The sequence below is a fragment of the Corvus hawaiiensis genome, chromosome 9 (genome assembly GCF_020740725.1).
Source record: "Corvus hawaiiensis isolate bCorHaw1 chromosome 9, bCorHaw1.pri.cur, whole genome shotgun sequence".
NCBI lineage: Eukaryota > Metazoa > Chordata > Aves > Passeriformes > Corvidae > Corvus > Corvus hawaiiensis.
In genome coordinates, this window is record NC_063221.1 from 4,502,527 (window position 1) to 4,527,811 (window position 25,285).

General features: G+C 42.7%; 2 protein-coding genes across 7 annotated transcripts in view; one reads left to right on the forward strand and one right to left on the reverse strand.

Annotated features, from left to right (window-relative positions):
• SWT1 (SWT1 RNA endoribonuclease homolog) overlaps positions 1–8,749 on the reverse strand; it is a 26,792-nt gene extending 18,043 nt beyond the window's left edge. For 4 of the 6 annotated variants that reach the window (XM_048312244.1, XM_048312242.1, XM_048312247.1 and 1 more), the window contains exons 1-9: positions 8,543–8,749; positions 7,629–7,703; positions 5,462–5,520; positions 4,038–4,776; positions 2,980–3,051; positions 2,797–2,853; positions 2,063–2,192; positions 1,822–1,923; positions 121–309 (exon numbers count right to left, since the gene is read on the reverse strand). In XM_048312244.1, coding sequence (XP_048168201.1) covers positions 121–309; positions 1,822–1,923; positions 2,063–2,192; positions 2,797–2,853; positions 2,980–3,051; positions 4,038–4,776; positions 5,462–5,520; positions 7,629–7,703; positions 8,543–8,749 — 1,630 coding nt within the window. Of the gene's footprint in view, positions 1–120; positions 310–1,821; positions 1,924–2,062; positions 2,193–2,796; positions 2,854–2,979; positions 3,052–4,037; positions 4,777–5,461; positions 5,521–7,628; positions 7,704–8,277; positions 8,515–8,542 lie in introns of those variants that run through there. The other 2 variants (XM_048312243.1, XM_048312245.1) reach the window with 2 other exon arrangements.
• Positions 8,748–23,497, forward strand: TRMT1L (tRNA methyltransferase 1 like). The gene is made up of 16 exons (XM_048312248.1): positions 8,748–8,856; positions 11,308–11,460; positions 12,309–12,371; positions 13,176–13,289; positions 14,258–14,322; positions 14,673–14,802; positions 16,237–16,360; positions 16,778–16,857; positions 17,119–17,365; positions 18,044–18,256; positions 19,052–19,242; positions 20,533–20,611; positions 21,301–21,467; positions 21,667–21,726; positions 22,080–22,206; positions 22,329–23,497. Exons 1-16 carry the CDS (start codon positions 8,748–8,750, stop codon positions 22,642–22,644), a joined length of 2,238 nt encoding a protein of 745 aa, XP_048168205.1. The 3' UTR covers positions 22,645–23,497.
• The last annotated feature ends 1,788 nt before the right edge of the window (positions 23,498–25,285 follow it).

A 25,285-nucleotide genomic window follows, 5' to 3' on the forward strand; every position in this document is an offset into this window, starting at 1 on the left:
AGCTCATTTTAATTAGCAAACTGCAGAGTGAAGTCTCCGTTAAACTCAGAATTCTAAGGTTGCCAGTAGGTGAAGTGCAAGGATGAAGTACCCAGCACAAATGGATTGCACATGTATTACACATTTTTTGAGAAGCCAGCTGCATGGATTGCCCCCACAGTTTGGAATCCTGGTTCTTGAGACACTTGTAGATAAACTGCACTGCAGGGATGGCTTTGTCCCGAACATGCTGCAACATTTTCCCCTTCTTCAAGTTGTCCAGCTCTTGTAGGACGACCCAGGGAATTATTAATGCAAGTCTATCAACTCCTGGAAGGAAAAAAACCACCACCAATAAACAAAGGTATTTGCAGAGGTAACACAAACTGCTACAGAGAACTTTCAATACAAGCATCATATTTATGCAAGTTCACAACTTATTGCCAATAGTTCTCATATTCCTTGCTCGAGAGAATCTAGCATTCGAAAAAGAACCAAAAAAGGCTGAGTTCCCTCTTTCTAATCTAACCTCAATCTGGCACTACACTGATTACATGGAAAAGTGACATGAGGCAAACAAGAGGGAGACACATTTTAATCAGCAGAATGCACTGACAACATTGTAACACATATTTGCAGCAATTATCTTGGCACAGACTCGCTGTAAGATGTTGCAGCAAGGTGACACAGCAGCTGGAATACCAGGCTGCACACACCTGAGTGACCAGAGCAGTCACTGTGCCAAAACAAGCAGCGAAAAAAGCTCGTGTTCATTGCCAGCCAGCACTCCTGAACCAGGAACAGGAAGTGTGGATACTGGACCATGGTTTTATTTGTAGGTAAGTATGGGCTGAACTTTAAAGCTTTTATATGAAATACAGGATAAATCAGAAGTTTAATGACTGTTCTGTTGGTCCACCCATGACAAATACTTCAACCATTTTCTTTCTCATTCACATTACGAGAACAGAATTTTGAAAAAATTTATTAATAACCATCTGTTTTGTAATAAATAGGCTAGCAATCACCAGCATGGTGGGTCCGGTGCAGGACCATAAACTGGGAGTTGCAGTATTCTAAAAAAGGCATCTCAGTGTACATAAGACAACAGCATTCCTAACCTGGGAGGAGAAATACAGTCTGACACACTCCTGAAAATCACTCAGGCCCTTAGGACAGGTATTTTCCAGGTGGCTGGAATAAGTGTATTCCTTAGCTGAAAGCATCAAAGCACCCTAAGCATTCTGATAGATTCCAGATATGCTTACCAAGAACTGACATGCATGATCCTAACCCAGCAAACATCAAATAACCAACAGCTTCCCAGCAGATTAGAGCCAGATATTAAATCCAGGGTCTCATTCTAAATTTCTGAGAAATTGCTCAGTTCTGTCACCTTTACCAAGACAGAAACAAAGCACTGACTGACTCCTCAACACACTTTAAATTCTCTTTCTAGAAAAATAAATGATAAAAGGAGACTAGAAAATAAGAGTTATCACTAGTAATGGGTTAAATGCTCAAATTATGTTCTTAGAAAGGGTTAAAACTTATTTACGTCTAGGAATTCAAGCATTTTCCTGGGAATATCTGCCATGATTCTCTGCAGGTACATGGTCTTATTATAAGCACAGTAGGTTTTGCTTCCACAGCTGAGGTTTTCCTAGGATGCAGCTTGTTTGGGTTCACAGAACCAGGCTCTCAAGTGTGAGCCTTCTGCCTCTGCATGAAACCTGCTGCCCTTTTTAAGGAATGCAGGCTTGGTTTCCTTCAGGCAGCCTGAAGCTCTTACAGCATCTGTTCTTCTTACAATGTCTTACTCATCAGAACATATTCACATACCTGGTATATCCTCAGATTTCAGGGATCTCACAAACTCAAGGTGACTAATCATTATATTTGTGTCAATCACCACTAGGATGCTCAAACCAGAACTAAAAGCCCCTAGGGGAAAAGAAGAGAAAAGAAGAGAAAAAAAGAGAAAACAGCAACAATAATCAGTTGTGTGCTCCCTACTCAGACCATCAGTAACTGTAATTACTGGTTGCATCTAGAGAGCAAAGCAGATCCAATCATGGCATACCAGCAGAAATATTTAAATCCTGTTCTGGAAGATCTATCTCCATGCTTGTAAGTTCTCCACAGGTCTGTACTACAGACAAGGCCATCCTCTTCTCCACACGAGCAACGTGCAAGTCTTCAACTATCTGCATCTACAGCAAGAAAATGTGCATGTGTGCAATCCATTGGAAGGAATCACTTAATGATTCTTCCCCAAAAAGATACCTTTGCATTAATGCTGTTAAAACTGCCTCAAAATGATGTCCGAAAAATTTTAAGTCTGCACAGGAAATGTAAAGCCATGAGAACTTCTGCATATGCTCCACTAAAGACATCCAAAATACGGCCTAGAAAGATTTATGACCTTTCTACCTGGTATTCCAAAACTTTGTTGCATTTTTTGTTACACAAACTGCAAGTTTCCTAACAGGCACTTCTTAAAAAAATATGTTTCTCTTCCAACAAAAAAGTTAAGAGGATGGAAAATTAGACAGCTGGAGCATGTGAGCAACTATGAAGGCCCCTTTGTTGTACATGGTAACAGAAAGACACTCGTTATCTCAGACAGCTCCTGATTAGCAGCACTTTAGCAAGTTTGCTTAGTTTTTTAAATAAATGCTCTACATTTCTGGAGTGTAGATCATGAGTCAACAATGCCAAATACTAGGAAAGGTCATGAAATTCTCCAGTTACACAGCCTTGGTGCCCTTGGTCTCTTAAGACAACTCAGAAGTGTTAAATGAAAGCATTACCAACCTCTTGGTCTGTTTCTGCGTTCTGACTGTCTTGAAGGGGTGGAAAGTCTTCAGAGCTCTGTAGGAACAATTAAAAAAACCCTACCAACACCACAAAATACCAAGGAATACTGAGGAACAAGGGATCCCCACATCAGGCGTTTTGAAATACAGCCCTACAGTGTTAAACAAGTTCCTCACTCACCTTTGGGACAGGCACAAGCTTTCTGACCTCACCTCCCTGGTAGGAGTCAGACGTGCACGGGACCTCAACATTCTAGAAACAAGCAGGAACAGAAGTACAACACATATCTTAGAAGGCTTTTTAGAGAACACTGGGTATTCCCAAGTGAATAGGGAACATAAACCACAGTTATTAGCATCTACAGTATAATTTCAATGGGGCTTAGATGCATGGCTTTCTTTTAAATAAATAACTGTGAATTACACAGCAAATTCCATCTGAACATTAACCTCTCACTTTTGCACATTGAAGGCGCTTGACCAGGCTGCCCGAGAGGTTGTGGAGTCTCCATCCTTTGTTCTGGGCAACCAGGTCTGGCTGACCCTGCTTGAGCAAGGGGGCTGGACTGGATGATCTCCAGAGGCGCCTTCCAACCTCAATGACCCCCTGGCTTTGCACATAATAACTCTCTTTGCATACACACAAATGCTCACACCACCGTAACACAAACTGGAATCTCCAAAGATGCTGGGGATTTACACAAGAACAACAGCAAAATAGCCCCGTGCTCAAGATCCGGCTTGTGTTTGGCTCTGCACCTCAACCTAAGCTTAGAAATAAACCCGTCACACATAAAAGGGAAGTTCTGCAGCACACATACCAATTTAGTCCCAGATCCACCCCAAGGTCTCCTGGCATCACTCTGCCAGCAATGCTCTGTCTGGCAGCAAGTTTTCATTGGTTCAGTTTATTCATTCAAAGAATGAAATAACCGTATCAGCTCAAAACAAAAAATCAGCTGATTTATACCTAAACTGAAGTATTCCACACCCCCAGCAGCAAAGCAAAGCTGTGGAAGCATCTGTGACACAATCCCAACATACAAGACCTTTACTCTTCTGACCTGTTTAACATTTAGCTGAGGAAGATGGTAACAAGGTTTACATTGAGATCAGAAAAATCCACCTAGTTAGCTATGAAACCTGGCTGGATTCTGTAAGACAGTCTGCTGGTATAAATCTGTCTGCCATTGAGAAACCAGCCTGAAACACCTACATAAAGAATTGGGTTCTCATTACCTGCTTAAAGCACAGTGCTGTGGCTTCCAAGTCCCCTTCTTTAGTCCCTGAGTGCCCAGGAGCTTTAGGAGAACCAGCACCATGTTTTCTGCGCTTCCAAGAGTCCCATCGTGGCGGAGTTTCTGATGAGGAGTGTGATGATCTGTGTTTACTCATGTGCCTCTTCTTCACAGCAAAGTCCTTATATTCTTCTTCCTCCTCTTCCTCCCAGAAGCTAGATAATGCTCTTGGCTCCTTTGTGGCAGGTTTATCACCATGCCCAGTCCCTGCATAGCTGTCAGGTGGCTTTTTGGGAATTCTGACATCTTCACTCCACTTTTTTGAGCCCTCTGCCTTTTTATGTGGTACCTCATACACAGAGGACTTAAACTTTTCTAACATAGTTTGTTCTACTTTTAGCTTGAGTTTGCAGAGTTCAGCTTTCTCTCTCTTTTTCTTCAGTGCCTTGTCCCTCTGAAGTTCAAAGCTGTGCCAGAGCCTTTTCCCTTCTGTTCCATCAGAGCGACTTCTTTCCTTGCTGGCAGTCACCACATCAGGAGTGCGGGTGGTTTTGCCATGTTTGATTTCTTTGGCTTTAAACTGGATCACTATTTTCTTTTGCTTTTCAGTTTGAATTGAAGAACCATCCAGGGTTTTGCTTCTGTTTGGAGATTTTTCCTGGGATCTTCCATCAGCACTGTGGGAAACACTAGAACTTCGGTGTCGCTTCTTCTCTTGTCCATCTTTCTCTGGTTTGGACCTACAGAAACATGAAGGAAGTAATGTAATTTAGCTCAGTTAATGGAAAAGAGCAATGAAAAAGGCACCTGCACTTGATTTAGACAGAGCTAAGCATTTTTGAGCATCATGCTCTTAAACATGACTTGGAGCAACATCTGTCCTTCAAAATAGTTTGATATAGCATTTATTTGATTTACCTTTCTCCACTGTACAGCCACTTTAGCTTTAAGAAAATAGAGAAAAAGCTTTTTCTGCACTTACTGTTGGTTTGAGAGACACCCTACACAGTCGAGCTTCTTCTTATCACACAGATAAGTTTTAACAGCAGTTCAGTGATAAAGGAGGTGCGTCATCCTAAAAGGTCAGCTTGGTCACACAGTGCCAAAACACACACAGCTTTCAAACTGTTTATCCTGCACTGACTGGAGAACTTGGAAAGGGAACAATGGATGGGAATATAGTAGCATTCTACAGAAATTGTGAATTATGTGAAAAATTTTTAGGAAACTTTCTTATAAGAGCAGAGAAAATACTCAGTAATTATATTGACTGTACACTAGGTTTAAAATATCCAAAGAAAGACCAGTAAAAACACTGTATTTTATTTGGTAAACAGGTTGAAAATAGTCTTCAGTTCAGCATTAAAGGGTCTATAATTGTTATACTTTTAAGTAGTTCTATTTAATGACAGATTGAGAATTTACCTCTGAAGTTCTGTTTCTCCTTTCACAGTGTGCTTGTAAGATCTTGTGTCTTCAGAGTTCTGAAAGAAAAAAAAAATTCAGAGGCTTACAGAGGAAACTGCAATTAAAAAAAAGACCTTTGTAAGACAGTGTCACAACTGAGTGGTTTGGCTCCTTAGAGAAACACTGTCAAAGGGTGCCAAGGATGTGCATGCAAAGATAAGGGTGCAAAGGGTTTAGCAGCACTTCATGATTTAATCATGGAGCACTTTAATGCTTACAAAATGATTCAACACGGCCCACTACAACACTGACAACTACAGATCCGAGACAGTAATATTCCTACCATGATCAATTCACAGGCACTCAGGTAAAACCATGTGTCCCACAAGGCAGGTACTTTTTATACACCTCACATTAGACGACTCAGTTTTCCCAAAACCACAGCAGGGTGTAGGAAGTTACAACAGAGAACAGTAACATATGGATTATTTTGGATAAGGAAGCTTCAGACAGTTCATCCTTTCACAAATAATTCACTCCTTCAATAACGGGGGTATGCTGACTCCATGAGGCCATTAGGTCACTGCAGCAGAGATTCTTCCTACCTAGAGAGGCCTTAGCTGGTTTACTTCCACACTAGAGAGCACTTAATGCAAAAATCAGAGGCTTGCAGAAACCAGGGGAGTCCTAAATTAAGGCAGTTTTGAGAACTTCTGCCTGTGGTTGGTTCTGGAGCTGCAATGCAACAGAAAAAGCAGAAGGACAGACAATTCCAAAGGCTCCCCCCGGGGTCACATCCACCTCCCTGCTGTCCCCACCAGCTGGAAGGCAGTGAAGGAGCTCCCTTGGGGTAGGTGGAGCTCATGATGCTGCTGGGACAACTTCTGGTGGTAACAAACCCATTTCCAGCTGCTCAGTTATTCATTTCTCTCTTCAAGGCCTATTCCCCAAAAACCATGAGTTTCCATGACATTTTTAATATTTCTTTTCAACCTATCTTCTCCTTTTCTTGAAAATTTTCACTTAATTTAGTCATCACAAGCAAACTTTCTTACTGTTCCTCTTCTCCCAACACTATCAGTTTGGGGTATAAGACACCTCCCACCCATACTGGGATCACACTGGAGGGCACTTGCTACTATTAGAGGTTTCCTTATCTTTTTGCTGTTAAAGCTGTATTCTTCAAACTGGTAGAAGCATTAGCAATGGAAATAAGCTACAGTATGAGGTTTTAAGCCAAGTGTTTACCCTTACTTACAGAAGTAAAATAAAAACAAACAATAAAGCACCTTAGGATAAGTCAATTTAAAAAGACAAATTGAATAATAGTAAGGAATTCAGAGGAAGAAAAAATAGTTATAAATATTTGACTTTGAACAACATTTTCTCTATGATCAAAAAGCATCTAACACGAATAATTCAGTTTATAAGGCCATAATATCATGCTAATTTATTAACACTTGCAAAAAAATTTTGAGAACACAGGTAAAAGCTCTCTTACTTTATATATATATTCTCTGCAAAATCCAGTGGAAAAAAAATCTAGCAAATTTAAGTGTGGATTTATTAAACTACTGCTTTATCAACTATGTATTGCACTTCTGAGAGAAAACACCTTGTCAGAAGTGGACATAAACAATAAAAAATAATAGGAAGCTACCCACATGTGTGACCAGAAAGATGACAACTCCTGTAGTACCTGCATTTTACAAGTGATTCAGTGAAGACTGACTCACTAGACACAACGATGTACTAGAATATGCTGAGAATTTTGGTCATTAATTTATGTCTCAGTGGCTAGAAGGAAATATTTGAGAGTCGCTCACCAAAATGCTCTGAAGGACAACTTGTGGTTAATCAGAAAATTAAGATATATGATCCAAGATACAGAACAGTCCAAGAAAACAGCATTGGTTTCAGTACCAGTATTAAACCCAACTTTCCTCAAAGAGAAAGATATGCTAAAATAAAAAAAGTCTCCTATTTTCTGATTCCCACACTACTCACAGCCTCTGGAGAAAAACACCATTAATTATCTGACCAACTCAACCCTCCTGCTGCTCTTTATGACCCTGTCTTTAAATCGGATTCATCCTTCTACCACAAGGCCACTAAACAATTCATGTTTTCTTGAATTTAGGAGACTGAATTAAGATAATAGAAGTAGTAATATTTCTGCTCCTACTTTGTCATCCTGGCCATCCAAACAGTCTTCCTTTCCAGCTAGTTTCTTCAGCTTCTTTTTAGACATCTTCAAATCCTACGACAAAAAGTGTGCTGTCTTTATTACTTGTGTCAAGTTTTTAGGTCCAGATGAGATAAAAATAAATTTTAACTGCATAGAGAAAAATACTTTAATAATCTTCTTTTGTTTTCTCATTACAGAGCCACAGCAGATCTCAACAGGGTTAATTACTCACATCTAAGGGAACGCCTGAGTAGAAAGCACAGCGATTACACCTCCCTAGAGACACTTATTTTGTACCAGCAAACAAACAGAAACAAGCATCCTTTAACACTGAGTCGTATAACCAAGTTTTAAGACCATCGAACATTGGAAGGGGCTGCCCAGGGAGGAGTTGGAGTCCCCATCCGTGACGGTCTCCAAGGAAGGCCTGGACGCGGCACTCAGTGCTCTGAGCTGGCGACAGGGTGGTGATCGGGCACAGCTTGGACTCGATGGGCTTGGAGGGCTTTTCCAACCCAACTGAAGCTGTGTCTCTTGAAGGCAGTTCCGCCTATGTGACTGTCGCATTCGCTCCCTCCCGAGGACGGAGGAATTACAGTGACATCCCGCAGCAGCCCCGCCACCCTCCACACAAACCAGCACACACCAACAGGAAGTTCAGGAGAGCTGTGGAAGGCTTCACCCGGAGCTCCCGAGGCGATTCCCCAGATCCCAAGCAGGGGAGCCCGGGAGTGGCTCCGCCCTGAGGCGCGGGCAGCACCGGGCTCTGAGGGAGCCTCTCCACGGAGGGCTGAGGGGCGGCAGCCTCTTCCCTCACTCCCTCCAAGGGGAGAGCCCGGGGCGCTGCCAGCATAGCTTCCCTTCCCTTCCCTTCCTCCCTCCCCACAGGGCACGGTGCGGCGCCGCCTCACCCCGCTCGGCTGCTGCCCCGCGGAGGCTGTTGGGGCCGGTCGGGCGGCTCGGGCCGTGCCCGGCGCGACTGCCCCGGGCCCGGCGCGGCTCCTCCTCCGCCGCAGTGCGCGCCGGGCCGGCCCGGGTGCGGCTGGGAAGTGTAGGCGGAGCGGGCGGAGCGGGCCGGTCAGCGTGCGGGCTCCACGGCAGCTCCGCGGCGGGAACATGGCAGCGGCAGAGGCGGCGGAGGCTGTGCTGGGGCGGCAGCAGGAGCAGCGGGAGGAAGAGGAGGAGAACCATGGCCATGAAGGCAGCGGCGAGCCGGCGGCGCTCAGTGAGAGCGGGCGGGGATCGGGCGGGCGGGGGAGCCGGGCCCGCCGTGCCAGGGCTGAGGGCGGGCGGGCGCCATGCGGAGCCCGGGCGGGTTTGAATTTACACCCCGGGCAGGTTTGAATTCACACCCCGGGGCCGCTTCCCACCTGGGCCGCGGAGCTCTGGGAGGCGCAGGCTCCCGGTTCTCCCGTTTTCCCGGCGCGGTGCGGGACCACACGTGTTCCCGCGGAGCCTCGCGCCGCTCGAACCCGCGCTCCTGGCGCTTCTTTCTCCCCCAAAGCTAACGATACTCCGTCTTTGGTTATTTGTTATTCCGTGGGGTCCTATGAGGAGCCCGGGGTGCGGTGTGGGCGCAGTATTTTAAACCAAAACGTGTTTGCGCCATGTGCTCAAGGATAACCCTGCTAAAGCAGGGAGGTTGGACCACCGTGGTCCTTCAGACCTGACCCGCTCTTGGGATTCTGTAAACTGGTTTTGCTGAATTTCCAGCCCCCCAAGTGAGCCCTTGCTGCCACAGCCTTACAGTTCGAGTGAACTGACTCTTCTAATTAATTCTTTTTCCCGTTAAGTATACTTTAGGCTCTCTGAAGCGTTATTCTGTTTGTGTGTAATCAGTGATTCCTGGTGGGCATTTAAAATATCCTGAGGTCTCGGTTCGGTAGGAACCTGCTTTTCTTCATCATTCAGTGTGAAAGTTTACCTCTCTCCATGTGCATTTACATATTAACTGTTTTTTTACATATATGCGAATTATAATTTTCAACCATTTTTATCTCTTCACGTGCTCTGAAGATGCAGTCTGTCCAGCTCTGCTGGTTTTTTGTCACTGCTGTGCTCTAACTGCATTTTTATAACTGTTTCCACTTTTCTCGCAGCTAACCAATAGGTATTAGGGATTTCTTACCAAACGTCTTTTTACTTACTCGTTTTCTTTCTATATTAATAAAGCATGTAGAAACTATCACTAGGAATCTTACAACATTTTAATGGAGCACTAGGCTCCATGCAAGTCTTTCTTAGGTGAGTTGTCAGCTTGAAACAGGTCTGTGAGAAACACAGCAACAATCTCTGCATAGGCAATGCACCTCCTGATACATTGTAAGGTAGGTAGAAGTTTTACTCTGTGCTTCTGTTCCTTCAGTTTCTTGAGACCCTGTCTTGAGGTATTCCTTCCATTTCTTCTTTCTGTTTTATTTTCATAATAACAGATATTTGTACCCAACAGCGATGTTTAAAAGAAAACAAAAAAAGTAGCCCAGGAGAATCTGAAGAACTGCTGTAAGATCTTTCCAGCCTGTCTTAAGTTCTGGTCAGGAGTAGGTGGGCAGGGAAGACCAGCAAAATCAGAGAATCATTGAATGGCTTTGGTTGGAAGGGATCTTAAAGCCCATCCCGTTCCAGCCCCTGCCATAGGCAGGAACACCTTCCACTATCCCAGGCGGCTCCATGCCCCATCCAGAGAGCAGCCATACATTCCTGGATCCTCTAAAAATAACTTCGGATACAAACCAGTTTGTAGCTCCGTATTTTCTCCATGTGGTGCATCCCAGTTTCTGTGTTAGGATAGACAGCACGTGGTTGCCTTTTGTGCTCTCTCTGCACTTCTTGTCTGTCCCATCCTTGGCCTGCTCTGTTGCTTCTCAGTAGTTGCAAATCGATGTCAGGGCTTTGTTATTTCTTGTTACCCGTGGTTGAAACTTCCCTAGTCCCACCCTGTCCCTTGGAATCTTGCTGGGAGCAGGGCAGTATTGATAGATACACGTGGCTTCCTGAATCCTTTCCTAGTGCTTCCTAATGTCCCTTGGAGAGGGGTTGGACCACATCTTCTGGGGATTTCTTCCTCTTTAGTTGTTTTCCCCGGATTTGACTTGGGCACTTGACTATTCTCATCATTTTATTGCCCCATCTCTCAACCTCTTTAAGTGCTTGAAATTCTTCACCAGGCTCATCTGGAACTGCCCCAGGAAGTCATTCATTTGCAAATGCTGATGGCGCCAGCACTTAACCTCATCACTGCCTCTGCTGATAGCAAATTCCTGCCTTAGTCCGTTCTTCTTTCATATTGGTTGAATCATGAACTGTTCTAAATTTTCCTAGCCAATAGAAAATTGTCAGGAGAATTTGGAGTTCCTCCTTGCCTGCTTTGCCTTGCTTCACTGCATCCTGCCAGAAAATAGCATGTAAATGTTATTTTATTAAAATAAATATTAAAATAATGTGTAATCTGATACTGATACGTGAATATTCATTTCAGCTGTCCAGGATGGCATTATTCCATAGTGGTTTCCAAGGATGATTGGAGTGATAATTCATCTCATACTATTCTCCTACATAATTTGTTTTTCCTCCTTCACGCTTGTAGTCAGCACTGGATTATTGGAAACAAATGAACATGTTTGTACAGTTCAATTTCATCAACAGCACTTTCACTGGGTTTTTGTTTGGTTTTAAGATGGTGTGGTGGTCTCTGAAAAACTGAAAAGCAGCAACCTGGATGTGAAAATTACTGAGTCAGAATTGGAAGTTGAAGAAAAAGGAGCGGAGGAAGAACGCCCAAGGGAATCTGATAGCAACATTTTGGATGTATCATCTGATTATCCAAGAGGTTTGCTAATAAACGCTTAATATTTGTGTCATGTTCTTGAGGAAAGGTAGAAGTAGGGAGGAAAGGTAAAGGGAATGTGTGAAATCTCATTTTAAAACTCATCTCTGTATCCTGAGCACGTGGATCAGTTGCTTTGTCTTGTATAAGAAAACCTGAAGATTAATCCTGTAAAAACATTGTAAAGGTTAAAGGTGCTACAGAGTCTGTGTTACAGTGAAGTGGGATGTACTGTGTGCTGGAATCAGTAAAGCAGATTTGAACCTAAATTTTTTGGTCTTGGCAAATTCTGACTGATAAGTTGAAAAATCAGGTGGTAGATTTGAAGGTTAAACTGTTTACTAGGGGAAAGAAAAAAAAATGGTAGAACTTAATGTATCCTGGCTCCATAGTGAATAATTGTTCTTAAAATTGGTCCACTTTTAGTTGATATTTAGTTTTGCCAGTCAGTTCATAGGATGTTTTTGTACTGCTTTCTTGTATGATTTGCATTCACTAACAATGCTGAGCAGTAAAACCAGGTGTAAAGGGAATGTGACTTGATCTTTTCAGCTGTTTTTTTTCGAATGAGGGCCTTTCCAATCTGAGAAAGTTTGTGTGTCAGTATTAAAAAGAAGTAGGAATCTATGAAAATATATGGATCTTATTAAACAGCCATTCTGGGGATAATTTTTGCAGTCATTCCTGCTGCCATGGAAGTAAAAGGACAAAAACAAGTATTCCAGTTGTTACTACAGTAATTCCCTAACAGTGCTAGATTTGAAATGATGCATAGAAAAGTAGCAGTAAACTAAAAGCAGCTTTTAAACTAAGAATGTCCAACTTCTAAATATTTCTGGGATTTTTTTTAGACAAACATATTTCAATTCAGAGACACCTTGCTGATCTAGAGAAACTGGCTGACCTGAGAGAAGGTGAGTTTTCCGCAGCAGTGTTGCAGAACGCAGATCTTCATGTTACATTTTCCTTTAGATTTTATCTTTAACACACTACATATATTTAGGATATTTAAAGACTAGAGATTTTGTAAAAAAAGGGCTTTATGATTTATTCTCTTATTCTGCTAAATTCTGCCGGAGAGGTTGTTTGATATTCAGCTAGTTTTTATTAAATACTTCAAGGGCTTCAAGACCTTTGTTACACAACCTTGCCTTTGCTTTTTGTGTCTCACATGCAGGATTTTCAAGAATTTTTTATTTTATATTTTTCAAAATTATTTGATACAGGGTATATTGTCTTTTTTTGCAGCTTAAAGAGATATCAGCTGTTTGTTTTATCCAGAAGATCCAGGAGTTGGAACAACAAAGTCTTTTTCTAACCTCCTAATTTGTGCGGGTTTTGGCTTGCTGTTTTTTTTTTTTTTTAACATTTCGAGTCTCTGCATGTCATCGGTAAAGTTCTGTTGTTCCTCAGTACTTTTCAGAAGTTTCATTAGCCACATGTTTGCTGGAGTAAAAAATACTAGAAACCAAAACCCAAAGGTAGTAGAAGTTAATGATTTTTAAAGTTGTGGTGATTTTGGTCTACATTCTATGGAGCAGAAAGAGGCAACCCATTAATTTTAAGTTTGTACATGAAACAAATGAATGTTCCCTGAGGATTTAATCGCTAACTCATGTCGATTTTACCTTCAGCCTTTTTTATCTTGGCCTGCATCTCAGCTAACACGAGTGGTAACTGCATTTCATGTTTCTCATAGGTTTTAATTGTATTTTCAGATGAAAAGAAACCTTGTCCGTTGTGTCCTGAGGAGAAATTCAAAGCTTGCTATAGCCACAAACTCCATCGTCACCTGCAGAATTTGCACTGGAAAGTTTCTGTTGAATTTGAAGGTAATAGCAATTGCGTTTGAATAGTAAATACTAGAAGAAATTGTAGGCATGTTCTGTGTTTCATCTTTCGAAATTCCTCTTGATTTAAGCATTTGGTTACCAGCTCTGAATTAGAACCATATTTTGACAGAACGAATTTTGAGGTGAGATGTAAAATGTAAATGTGAAATAACTGTATTCTTCTCCAGCCAAAATGGTTACAATTGTGCATTCTCTCTTTAGAAAAACACCAACAATTCCTTGGCATGTCATGAAAATTACCGTAAAATTAAATATGTGTGTAATGACAACTGCTTCAATAAAAGTTTTAGTTATATATTAATAATAATCAGACACACACGTGGTCAATTTTGGTGCATCATAAAGATTCCATGGGTTCCGATAAACATTTGAAGTATTTATGTAGTATCAGTATTTAGTAGCTTTAATTGTTTTTTAATAAACTCTGTGATATGCTTATAAGATGCATTGAAATCCCTGCAAGAAGTTTAGGAGGGAAAAGAAACCAGTGTGTTTTTTTAAAAATCCAGGTGTACGGGTTTTTGGGAAATAAAGTGACTGTTTAGAGGATGGGGAAGATAAAGTTAGACTATAAATGTTCCAACTGGAGTATCAGGTATCTCATTTTGGTTTCCTTTAACTGGAATGTATGTTTTATAGGAGTCCGCACACAAGTCTTTTAGCCAGGTAACAATATTTTTGTGAAAGACTCACAAGTACTCTTGAACTGGAGACTTGGTGTAGCTTTGTAGGATGCTGAGAGACTTATTTTAGGAAATTGTAGATTCTGTGCATTTTAAAATTTAAAATGTATAATTGGCTGATAAATTACCCTGTGAAGAGAGAATGTACCAGATAATTGGTGATGTTTTCTTATTGCTGTCTTGTGAAATCTGAAGTGAGAGCACGTGGTGCAGGCCGCAGCCAGGCCATTCATTTACAGTTCTGGAATGGGATTTGTTTTCCAGGGTACAGAATGTGCATCTGTCACTTATCCTGTCGGCCAGTAAAACCCAACCTTGTTGGAGACCAGGTAAAAATGCTGAACCACAGAAATTCTTGTTACTGTACAAAGTGGGGGAACTGGGTGACTGAGGGGAACTTTTGAGATCTGCTTAGTCACCAAATACATCTTGCTCCTCTGCGTGTGATGCCAAAAGCTTGTTAGTCCGGGGTGTGTGATAGAACCCTTGGGTAGCTGAATGTGGTTGTACCTCTCTTGTTGTGGGGGGGCAGCTGCCTAGATCAGCTCTGGCTGTAGATTCCAGATATTTCGAGTGCTCTAGATGTAACTGACAGATGACTTCTCATCTCCCTGTGTTCAGTTCTACTTTGACCGTGTTTTATGTATTCTGAAACTACGTAAAAGACTCTATTTGACAGACATTGGCAAAGATGGGAGCTCATTACCACTGTATCATCTGCTCGGCGACTATCATACGAAGAACTGACATGATAGGTCACATCAATCGCCACGTGAATAAAGGAGAGACTGAGTCAAGGTTTATCACAGGTGGGCTCTGACTGACAGGAAACATCCAGTCTTCTTCTGTCATGTACCACGTGCAGTAACTGTGATAAGGGGTGGGAGACATGGGAAAAATTCAGAAACAGAGTTAGCTTTTCTAATGACAAATCTGCCCTTAGTATTTCAGGACTTTTGTTTCATCAGAGGTGTAGCAGAGTTGTGTTTTAGGTTTGCATTGACCAGTTCCTGTGTTCTTATTGATAACTAGTACTCCCCTCACCCTTAATGTTGTAAGTACCAGCTTGTGTGTGTGTCCAAAAGATTGAGGGATGTGGCATCCACAGAACAAAAAGTCTGAAGTACATCTTTCTGCAATGTAAAAATCCTTTGCTTTTTATCCAGAACTACAACCCTACCTGACTTTCTCCAGAATGAGACTTTAATTTCTAAACTTGCTTAAACTAGGTTAAAAACATTTTAAATAATGGGAATGCCAGTAGTTTGATGCCTGGGCATCAAACATGCAGTTTGCATGTCTGAAAAGTGATAGTAGTACCATATTCCACATCTCTGTAGAGTTTGTGTTGCGAAATACATTGATCTCTGTGTGCTTCCCTTCAGAGCTGTGGGTAAAGAATGGCCCCTTTAGCATTTTTTAACAAAATGCATGAGGCAGTTTTTCCTCATGAGAAGAGAGAGGAGAAATCCGGAGGTTTTGTGCTCTGTAGGCACTTGGCAGCTCTTGGGGGCCCTGAAGGTGGAGCAGGTACACCCATGTGTGCGTTTGAAAGCCCTGAGAGAGAGGCAGGGTGAGCACTAGAAGATACCCACTTGATACAAATTTTTCCTGGTTGTTCCTAGGTACATTTTAGACTGGGGATGAATTGCTCAGAGGAATGGCAGCCTGTGTTTACAGCTGTCAGATCTGAAAGCTTGTTTTTCCACAGAAATTCAGGTTTACACAGAAACTTCGTTTACACAGAACTCAGGTGCTGGAATTGTCCATGTACTTGTGCTGTTTATACACATCTCATGGGGCTGTTTGATAACTTAGATTAGATCAATTATTTTTGCAGTTCATGGATACACATTCAGGACTATGTTAACAGGGTTTTAATTAACTAGCAATGTATTATGTTTAAACATGCAAAACAAATGTGCTAAGCCTCGGGCATGCGGGCTGGCTTTCTTAAACTGGAGGGGATACGTAAGAGCCCAGCTGAGAAACAAATTTGATGTTTTATTAGAAGAAAATTGTGGTAGAGCGTGATCCTTATCTGCCACTTTTGAGATTAGAAGATAAATTGTTGCCTGCTTCCCCCCTCATCCTTGTTAACTGGTCCATGTGCTGGCTGGATTGCAGCATAACCCAGACTTCTTGCTTTATGGGAGCAGTTTTTCAGTGTAATTTACCAAATGTGTTAATATTAATTTCAGTTCTCACTGATTCTTTCCTTCCACCTCAATGACTTGTTTCAGTTCGTGCTCCCAAGTCGTCTTACGAAGTGGTGAAAGAGTCAGCCACAGATGTGCAGGTTCTTCCCAACCACTCCACGCCCCAGAAAACAGATTCCTATTTTAATCCTAAAATGAAACTCAACAGGTGAGAGAGCAGGGAGTGGGAGGATGCACCAGAGGGGTGGGGAGTTTGTAGTGAAAAATATGTGTTCTGAAAAACAACCCTGCGAAACTTCTGTTCAGAGGGCAGGAGAAAGGAGTTTCTCATCAGAAAACTCTTCTTGACAAATAATATTTATACCAAAGAATGCTATATGTGAAATACTGTCATTTCTGAAGCAATTAAGTATTTTTCTGTAAGTAGTAGATTTTACCTTAAGAATATGCTGCTGCAGAATTCAACTTTTCAGCATAGCTGAGGTTTTTGATTTACAGTTCTTCCCTGTAAAAGGTGGAATTTACTGAAAATATTCCTGTTGTGTTAAAGGGAAATAAATACGGAAAATGAAGTAAAAATGTTCTCTCGACTTACAGACTGTGGCCATTCTTTTTTATCTTCCAGGCAGTTGATATTCTGTGCACTGGCTGTGCTTGCTGGGGAGCGCAAACCCATTGAATGTTTGGATGCTTTTGGTGCCACTGGTAAAGTCCATTTCTTTAATATTTTACTTAATATCCTATAGGAGGAAGCTGCAGAAATTTATAACTGACATCATATACTCAAAAATAACATGAGGTACACAATACTTTTCTTCCTTAGGCAGGGAGTCGTGAGCTTCTGTACAAAAAACCAGCTGTCCAAAGCTGTATTAAGGCTTTTAAAAAGGCTGTAAATAATATTAAAGTTCGGGAGTCTTCTTAAAATCAGTTGTCTTAATGTTCACGAATTCTGTTTTTCCTCAGGTATCATGGGATTGCAGTGGGCAAAGCACCTCAGAAGTTCTGTGAAAGTTACAATTAATGATTGTAATGAAAATTCTGTGACAATGATTAAGGAGAATTGTCATTTAAACAAAATGAAGGTGAAACTGAACATTAAGGAAGAAGACAATGATGAAACTGTGGGAGATGGAGAAGAAAATAGTGACACCATTGAGGTGACAAAAATGGATGCCAATGTTATCATGCATTTGAGATCATTTGATTTTATGTAAGTGTTTATGTTTCTGTCAAAATTTTCTGGTGTGGTAATGACACACCCCACCCCACTTCCCCAGGATATGATTATACGGAGAAATTGGAATGATAAAAGAATCAACTGGCAGTCACTTGAAATGTAATTTTGTTGTCCCAGAAATGGTGTGGGGACAGAACTTTAGTCTTAAATGTTTTAGAAAGTGCTGGAAAAATACTGGTCTTTCTGACATCCAGAATGGGTTATAAATATACATAAAAAATTTAAGACAGGCTGGGGTTTTTTATAACTTCATTGTCTGTTTGCTGAAGGGAAATACCAAATCAGTTTTGGGTTATTTTAAAACTTCTTTTAGTTTAAAATTCATACCTTTGCCTGCTGTTTATTGCATCTCTTGTTTTTATCTACTCTGCAGCATATTAACTTTGAATTAAAGCAGGCTGATTCTTCCAGATTGGGTATATAGATGCATACATTCAAACCCTATACAGACATCAGAATAAGGGATGGGATTTTTTTGTATTGTAAATGATTAACATCCAGATCTAAGCAGTGCTGGAAGTTTTAGTCCTGTTCCTTCTTTCTGTTTTAAGTGTGATCATAGGTGAAGGTTATAAAACTGTGTTTTCCTCAGTGTAAAGCTAGACTCTGGAGCATTTATGGACACTCAGTGGTACTTCCTTTTTTTTTCAGCCATTTGGACCCCTTTGGAACTTCTGTGAATTACCTGGACTCTGCCTTTAGAAATGTGAGGAACCTTGGGATTGTGTCGTTGACATCCACAGACATCAGCTCCCTGTATGCCAAGGCTCAACATGTGGCCCTGCGTCACTATGGCTGCAATATTGTCAGAACAGAGTACTACAAGGAGCTGGCAGCCAGGACTGTAATTGCTGCTGTGACAAGGTACTGCTATACCAGCTCCAATTAGGGTAAAAAATTATTAGGTAATTATTAGAAATAATTAGTGACTGGGTGAGGTAAAAATGCATCAGTGGGGGGAGGGGGGGAATGGTGACATGAAAAAAAAGAATACCCAGACTTGCGAACTCTTCTATTTCTCTATCAATTTTGCCATTTTAGAGCTCCATGAGACTTTATAAATACAAATTAAACTGCTTGAATGGCTTCTAGCTAAGCATTTCAGTTAGACTTGCTTCAATGGAACTTGATGTTCACCGCAGATCCTCATACTTGAGGTTCAAAAGATGGATGTGATGACTGACTTGTGAAATTAATTACTTGCATGTGGATACTCTCAGTAAACTCAGTCTGTGAAATAAATGAACACAGAAAACCTAGTGGGAGAAAAAAGGTACAGGCAAGAGGATGGGACCACTGCTTGGAAAAGATGAGGAGGAAATGAAATCACCAAGTTTTGAGAATGCCAGAGCACAAATGCTGACCTGAACATGTGTAGATTTCCCTTGTCCTCTCCCTGCACGTGTGATGCTGCAGGTGGCAGACCAGTATTTCTAGCTGTGATAAAAGGAAGTAAAATTAGATTTGCTTGGCCTATCAGGAAGGACACAAAATGAGGCACTTCAGGAAGAAGACTTCCTCCTGATCTCTCAAATCTTCAGTACCTCTCTGTAGGAAGTGGATGAACTCAAGAACCGTGCTGCAGGTTCAGGTGTCCATGGCAGTGTTTTCCTGCTGAATTCTGTACAATTTGGGTTTTGTGTGTGTTTCTCCCCCCAGAGCTGCAGCTCGCTGTAACAAAGGCATTGAAGTGCTGCTGGCAGTAGCTCTGGAACACTTTGTTCTGGTGGTGGTCAGAGTTTTACGGGGCCCGACCCCTGCGGATGACTCGGCAAAGAAGGTCCGATACCTCATCCACTGCCAGTGGTGTGAAGAGAGGGTTTTCCAGAAAGAGGGCAATATGGTGGAAGGTAAACGGCTTTTCTTTTGCACTTTGTCTCTCTGTTCTGTGCCTTGTTTATATTTACATCCCATTAGTAACAATTCCCTTGTATGTAACAATGAGTAGTTTGTGTGAGGTAGAGAGGGCACTGTGCTTCATGGCCTTGGGCTAGATCAGTTGTCTGCATGGATTTTCCTGTAAATGGACTGGATTTGTGGCACAGATTACTCAGGTTGTGGCTGCCCCTGGATTCCTGGAGGTGTCAAGGCCAGGTTGGATGGGGCTTGGAGCAGCCTGGGCTAGTGGAAGGTGTCCCTGCCCATGGCAGGGGGTGGCGCTGGATGAGCTTTAAGGTCCCTTCCAACCCAAACCATTCTGAGATTTGTTTCTACACAGGACATCCTCCCAGCCAACTGGAGCTGCTGGAGCTGCCAGGATGCCTGGTATGTCCATGGGTCTGCCACTTCAGGAAAAGCCCTAGGAGTGAGGTAGCCTTTGATACCATTGGATTCCTCCAGAGAGCAGCAGCTTGATAGCTTTTGGTGTCAGATTGCTTTTCTGCTGTTCAGTTCAGTTCCTTAAAATGCAGTGGACTGAGCAGTCTGGCTTTCCTGTGCTGTTGTTACTGGGCTGTCTCCACACGCCCGTTAGCAGAGGCAGGAGACAAAAATTGCACTCCTGAAGATGGTGGTTTGAATGAATATAAACCCTAAAACCTTGTTTCCAAGTTAGAGGCTCTTGGATAGCTCACTGCCAACTCATGGTGTCTTTGCCCTGCTCAGAGTCAGGTGCACGAGCACACAATGAGCCTGGTATTAAAAGTTGTTAAAAATCAAATAAAAGTTTTAAGGATGGGAATGAGTAGCTGAGTACAGTGTTATGGTAGAGATCTTAATTAGTAAATGAACTTTGCTTAATGCCTTAATTGCACAGGGCTTACAAGACTCGTAGGTGGACTGTGTTTTGCAGATGTAACTGGCTGATGTTTCAGATTTTTTTGTTGGTACTTACTGTTAACCTGGACAGCTGCTTATGTAAGGGTAGGAAGGCAAATATTTTCCTTGTTACTTGAAAGAAACATCGAGAAGTTCTGTTGCTTTTTTTTTCTTCTGTGTTTTTATACTGATTAAAGATCAAGTCATCAATCAATAAATCTCGCCATGAACTGCTTGGCAGAAGTGCAAATGGTGTCACACTTCTGCTGTTGCCCTTCCAAATACCTCACTGAAGTGAGCTCCCACTGCATCTCTTGTCTCTGCAGTAACACAGGCATGGCTGGCCATTTTCAATCAATTTAAATGCTGTTTTTCTGCTGCAGAAAACCCTTACCAGCAGCTGCCCTGTGACTGCCACGGCAGCATGCCTGGGAAGACAGCAGTGCTTCTTGGTCCACTCTGGTAAGTCCACATCACAGGACACATTGGGAGGGTCACTCTGGGTCCAGGAGCTCTGAAGCTCATCTGTTCATACCATAACAACTTCTATTTTAGCACTACAGAAGGAGGTACAGCAATCAGGAGCAGTTCAGGAAACTGAGTGTGGATTTGAATTTAGTGGGGTATTCAGTTTTTCCTTTCGTTCAAACCAGTTAATAAGTAGTAACACATTTTAAATTTCACATTCAGTGCACTTACGGAATATGTCCTGCACAGGAGAACCTGCTTCTGTGTTCCTCTATTCCTCAAATATTAACTCTTGTTACTCCATACTTGTGGAGAATTTATTAAATAAATCATTACATGTGCTGATGGTAATAAATACTATACTGCTTGTTAATTAATATTTGTAGAAACAAGAATAAATATTTTTAAAGTCTTTTAGCCATTTCAGATCAGTATTAAAAATGGTTGGCAATCAACAGTACCTTTCTTGTGGGGGTTGAATGACTTTCTCAACATCTTAGGGCAGAAATAAAATGACTGTTCTTGAGATCTTGACTTTTGTTTTTTTTAAACATGACCAGTGTTGCTGTCATTGAAAAAAAATCATTTCAGTGTAACATAATTGCTAATCAATTTGGACAAGAGAATTCTGGAGCAGCTTTCACTCAGAAGCCTTAACTTTTGACTTCTCTTGCATTTCATAGGTCAGGAGCGCTCTTCAACACTGGATTCCTCAGGAGGATGCTGCTGGAGGCTGTGCAGTACGGCTTGGATGAAGCTCAGCCACTTCTGAAGACATTAGTTTGTGAAGCAGAGTGCACAACTCTCAAACATTTTTCTACCCACAGTCCTGGTGATGAGAACAAACAAGGTAAGAAAACAGGCAGCCTGTTCACACAGACTGGCTTTGTGGTGATTTTTAGAGATGCTGATCTGTGATAACTTAATTAACAGCAGTGTATCCCTAGAGGTGAATGCATTATTGAATAATTGAATTATTTCCTTCTGTGTAATTAAAGCATTTTGCCACTTTATGGTAGAAATAATTTTGCCTTTTAATTGTATTCTAGAAGAGTGTGGCGTATATATTAAAACATCAAATACTTCTGCAGAATCCTACTTGGTACATGGTAAGTGGAGCATTTAGGTGTAGCTTGTTTTATATTTAACAATATTGCACTCAGGAGTGTTTTCCCACCCAATACTGGTTTTATTTCATCTTTATCCAGAATCATATTTATTGGTAAAAGCAGAATGCCAAATACTCCATGAAGGCCACTTTAATTTACTTCTTACTACTGAAAATGGCCTGTTGATTAAATTCAGGCCAGATTTTACCTCTGCAAACACCAGCTTACAAAAGCAGGCACACAGCTGAAGTTGCTCTGTGGCTTTGTTTTCGTGCATGCTGTCTGAGGCTTTGCTGGCATTTTTGGGGTGCCCCTGAGTACTGAGTGGTTTCTGTGGCCTCGTTGTGATGCAGGGAAGAGGAAAAGCGAGGAGGTGCTGCGCAGCGCGGCGAAGCGGCAGCGAGCCGAGCACAGTGCCGAGCACCCCCCGTTCTATTACAACATCCACCGGCACAGCATCAAGGGCATGAACATGCCAAAGTAAGTGTGGGTTCACCCTCCAGCGTGGTCTGACGCTGACTCTCAGATTGTACTGAGTCAGCCCTGTCAGCACCAAGTCTGTTCTAAACTCAGGGGTTTGGTTTTGCTGCATTTCTTCCCAGGTTAAATAAGTTCCTGAACTATCTGTCGGAGGCTGGATACCGTGTGAGCCGAACCCACTTTGACCCCATGGGAGTCCGCACCAATGCGCCCCTGGTGCAGTTCAAGACTGTTCTCATGAAGTACAGCACTCCCACCTACGTGGGGGTACAGGCAGAAGGCCCTGTGCACCTCCCTGGAGAGATCCAGGTGGGAGAAGAGGTTCCAGCTGCTGCAGAGATCAAGGTGGAGGAGGCTGAGTTAGCGGAAGATGGTAAATCCGGAGTCACCGCCGCCATGGTCACACAGTCATACCCCACTCACTGTGCTGCTGATTAATGCCGATGGGTTTGTTCATCAGGATGTTACAGACTTTCAGCATGCCCTGTTCCAGTAAGCCACTCCTTCCTCCCAAGCTGGCATTTGACCATTTGAGCTGCCTGTTGTACTTTGAAGGGATGGTTTAGACTTAGGTAGCAGAACTTAGCCCTGATCCTGGCATGGCTGTGGTCACGGAACTGGCACTGTGGGAAGGCTGTGGAGTTAACTGCTTTTTATGCTCACCTCCCTTTCACACTGAGGCATGGAGGCTGCTTCCTAGTCTGTCCAAGCCTTACTGCCAGCACAGCATCCAGGAGGGGGGACAGAGCCAAAAGTGCTCAGTGTTTTGAAATATGAGATTATTGTGAAACATATTCATATTCCTAAAATGCATCATTCCTAAAACCTGGCCAGCTATGATCCAGAGAGAGGGCATGTTAAGGTAAGAAAATAGTACAGGATAAAATGCCTTGAGTTGAAGCCAGGCAGTCCTGCCCGGGTGCAGCTGTAGCTCCAGGTTGCACGTGTAACTCTGCATTCAGGTCTGTTTCCAGGGTTCTCTCTCCAGGCAGGAGCTGATCCTGGGAGAACAGGAAGGAGCGGTGACACGGCTGTTACCGAACTTCAGTTTGTAACCGAACCTTAGTGAGTTGTGTAGTCACTCTAGGTAGTTGTTTGCTCAGAGCTTACAGTGGTTGTGTGCTGCAGAAAGGTACAGGGACAAGGGACCACAATGGACGTTCAGGTGAAGTTAGGTGGCAAGTTGTCAATAGTAACTCTGAGCTAAGACCTCTTCTGTGAACGAGCAAAGCTGCCAGGTGTTGGCAGTTCTGGTTTCCTTAAATACATGGCAGCATTCCAGCCAAACAAGCTTGCCTTTGTCATTTTTTTCCCCCACACTTAGTTCTGGTATCTCTGTGTATTCCACTTGAAGAGCTGTCACAGTGGTGGCCATTTCTCACAGGTTTGGTGTTCAGCCTGGCCCCCAGTGTTAGGTTTATCTAAGAGCAGAATATGAGGGGTTATTATCCTTACCCATCTCTGAAACTTTACAATAAAAGTAATGTGATTGATACACTCCTGATGATAAAAAACGTCCTATGCTCCTGTCAGGCCAGAAGTTGCTGCCTCTTCCACCCTCTTCAACTCCAGATTGCTTTGGTGGTCAGTTATTCTCTTCTCTAATTTCACAGAAAACGAACCTACTGAAGGGATCTTGGATCAGTGATACAGCAACAAAGTGTCCTTCAAAAATGTAGTGCTTACAGTTCTTTTCCAAAGATCACCTTGGGATCACATTGGAAAGCTAAATGGAAGGAGAGAATTTCCCATTCCCTAGTGGCATTTTTGGGTTTTTAAGTGGATAGAGTGTTGGCAGACGTTGCTTGCAGGCAACACACTTCAGTGTTAATAGAATAAAATCAGTCCTAAGGTCAGTTACCTGGAGCAAAGAATTATTCTGTTTACAGTAAAGTAGGTTAAAAAGAAAGTTTAACTGAAGCCCCTTGTGGGCAATGCTTTTGATTACTCTGAGCTCCTTTTAAGGAGCTGAAGGTATTGAATACCTTTCCTAAGCCAGGGCAACTATTCCCCGGTGTCTGGAGGGGCAGAAAAAGTGAAGTTCAGGCTTGTCTGTACAATCTGGGCTCTTTACCAGACAGGCAGAAGCTGCTGTGATCTGAGGTGGGGTGTGGCACTGCAAGGCGCTGCAACCCCCCTGACCCCTGAGGACAACACTGATAAAAAAGCGTGGTTGTCAGGCCCCAAAGTTAAATGCCTCCTTCTTAGTTAGGGTGAGAGCCCACAATCCCCCAGTTCTACGATTTACATGTTTCCCTACGCTTGGTTCATGTTTTCCCCTCCCAGTTTTGTGTTTATGTATATTCATTTCCCTTAGTTAATATGTATAAGCTCTAGAACGTTCTGTCGTATTCCACACCCCCACTGGTTCCTTCCCCAAATCCCTCCGATGTTATTCCCATTGGTTCCCTCACTGGTAACCTCGCCTACTTGCCCTTATCTCATTGGCTGTAATCCCTTCCCCCCCACCCCCCGCCTATCCCCACTATAAAATCCCTGAACGCTGTCAAAAATTCGGCTCTTCGTGGTTGTCCCTTCACGTCAGTAAACATCAGTGTGGAATCCATACGGAGAGTCCCCTCTCCTCTTCTTCGTTGCCTGCGTGCCCTCACACTTGCCTCAGAGGAGATTGCTCCCTCAGGTGAGGAGCTCTTCCCCTCCTTTTTGTGTGCCACCTTCCAGAGGGGCTGCAGCCTAGACCTCTGGGCTCCTCTTTGTTGGCACGCTGGCTGCAAACCCCCTCTGGGGTTTTGCCTCTTGTAAGGAACCAGTGGATGTTTGTAACTCAGGCCTCTGGGAATTCTCTTCCTCTTCAGCAGTTGTCTCTGTTGACTAGGTAACAGTCAGTCCTGCCATAATCAGCTGACAGAACATTAGTGTTGGTTTGGGGCTGGAGCTTGGTGCCTCATGTTCCTCCTTGCACTGATCCACTGGCCATGTTGGCTGTTCCAGTGGGAGATTGGAGTGGGAAATAGGTGAGGATAATGCAGGAGGTGGTGGCAAGGTCACAGCTCAGTCCCTGTCACTTCCTGGAGCAGCCAGTACCCAGTGCTGTGCCAGGCACCATTGACAGACATTC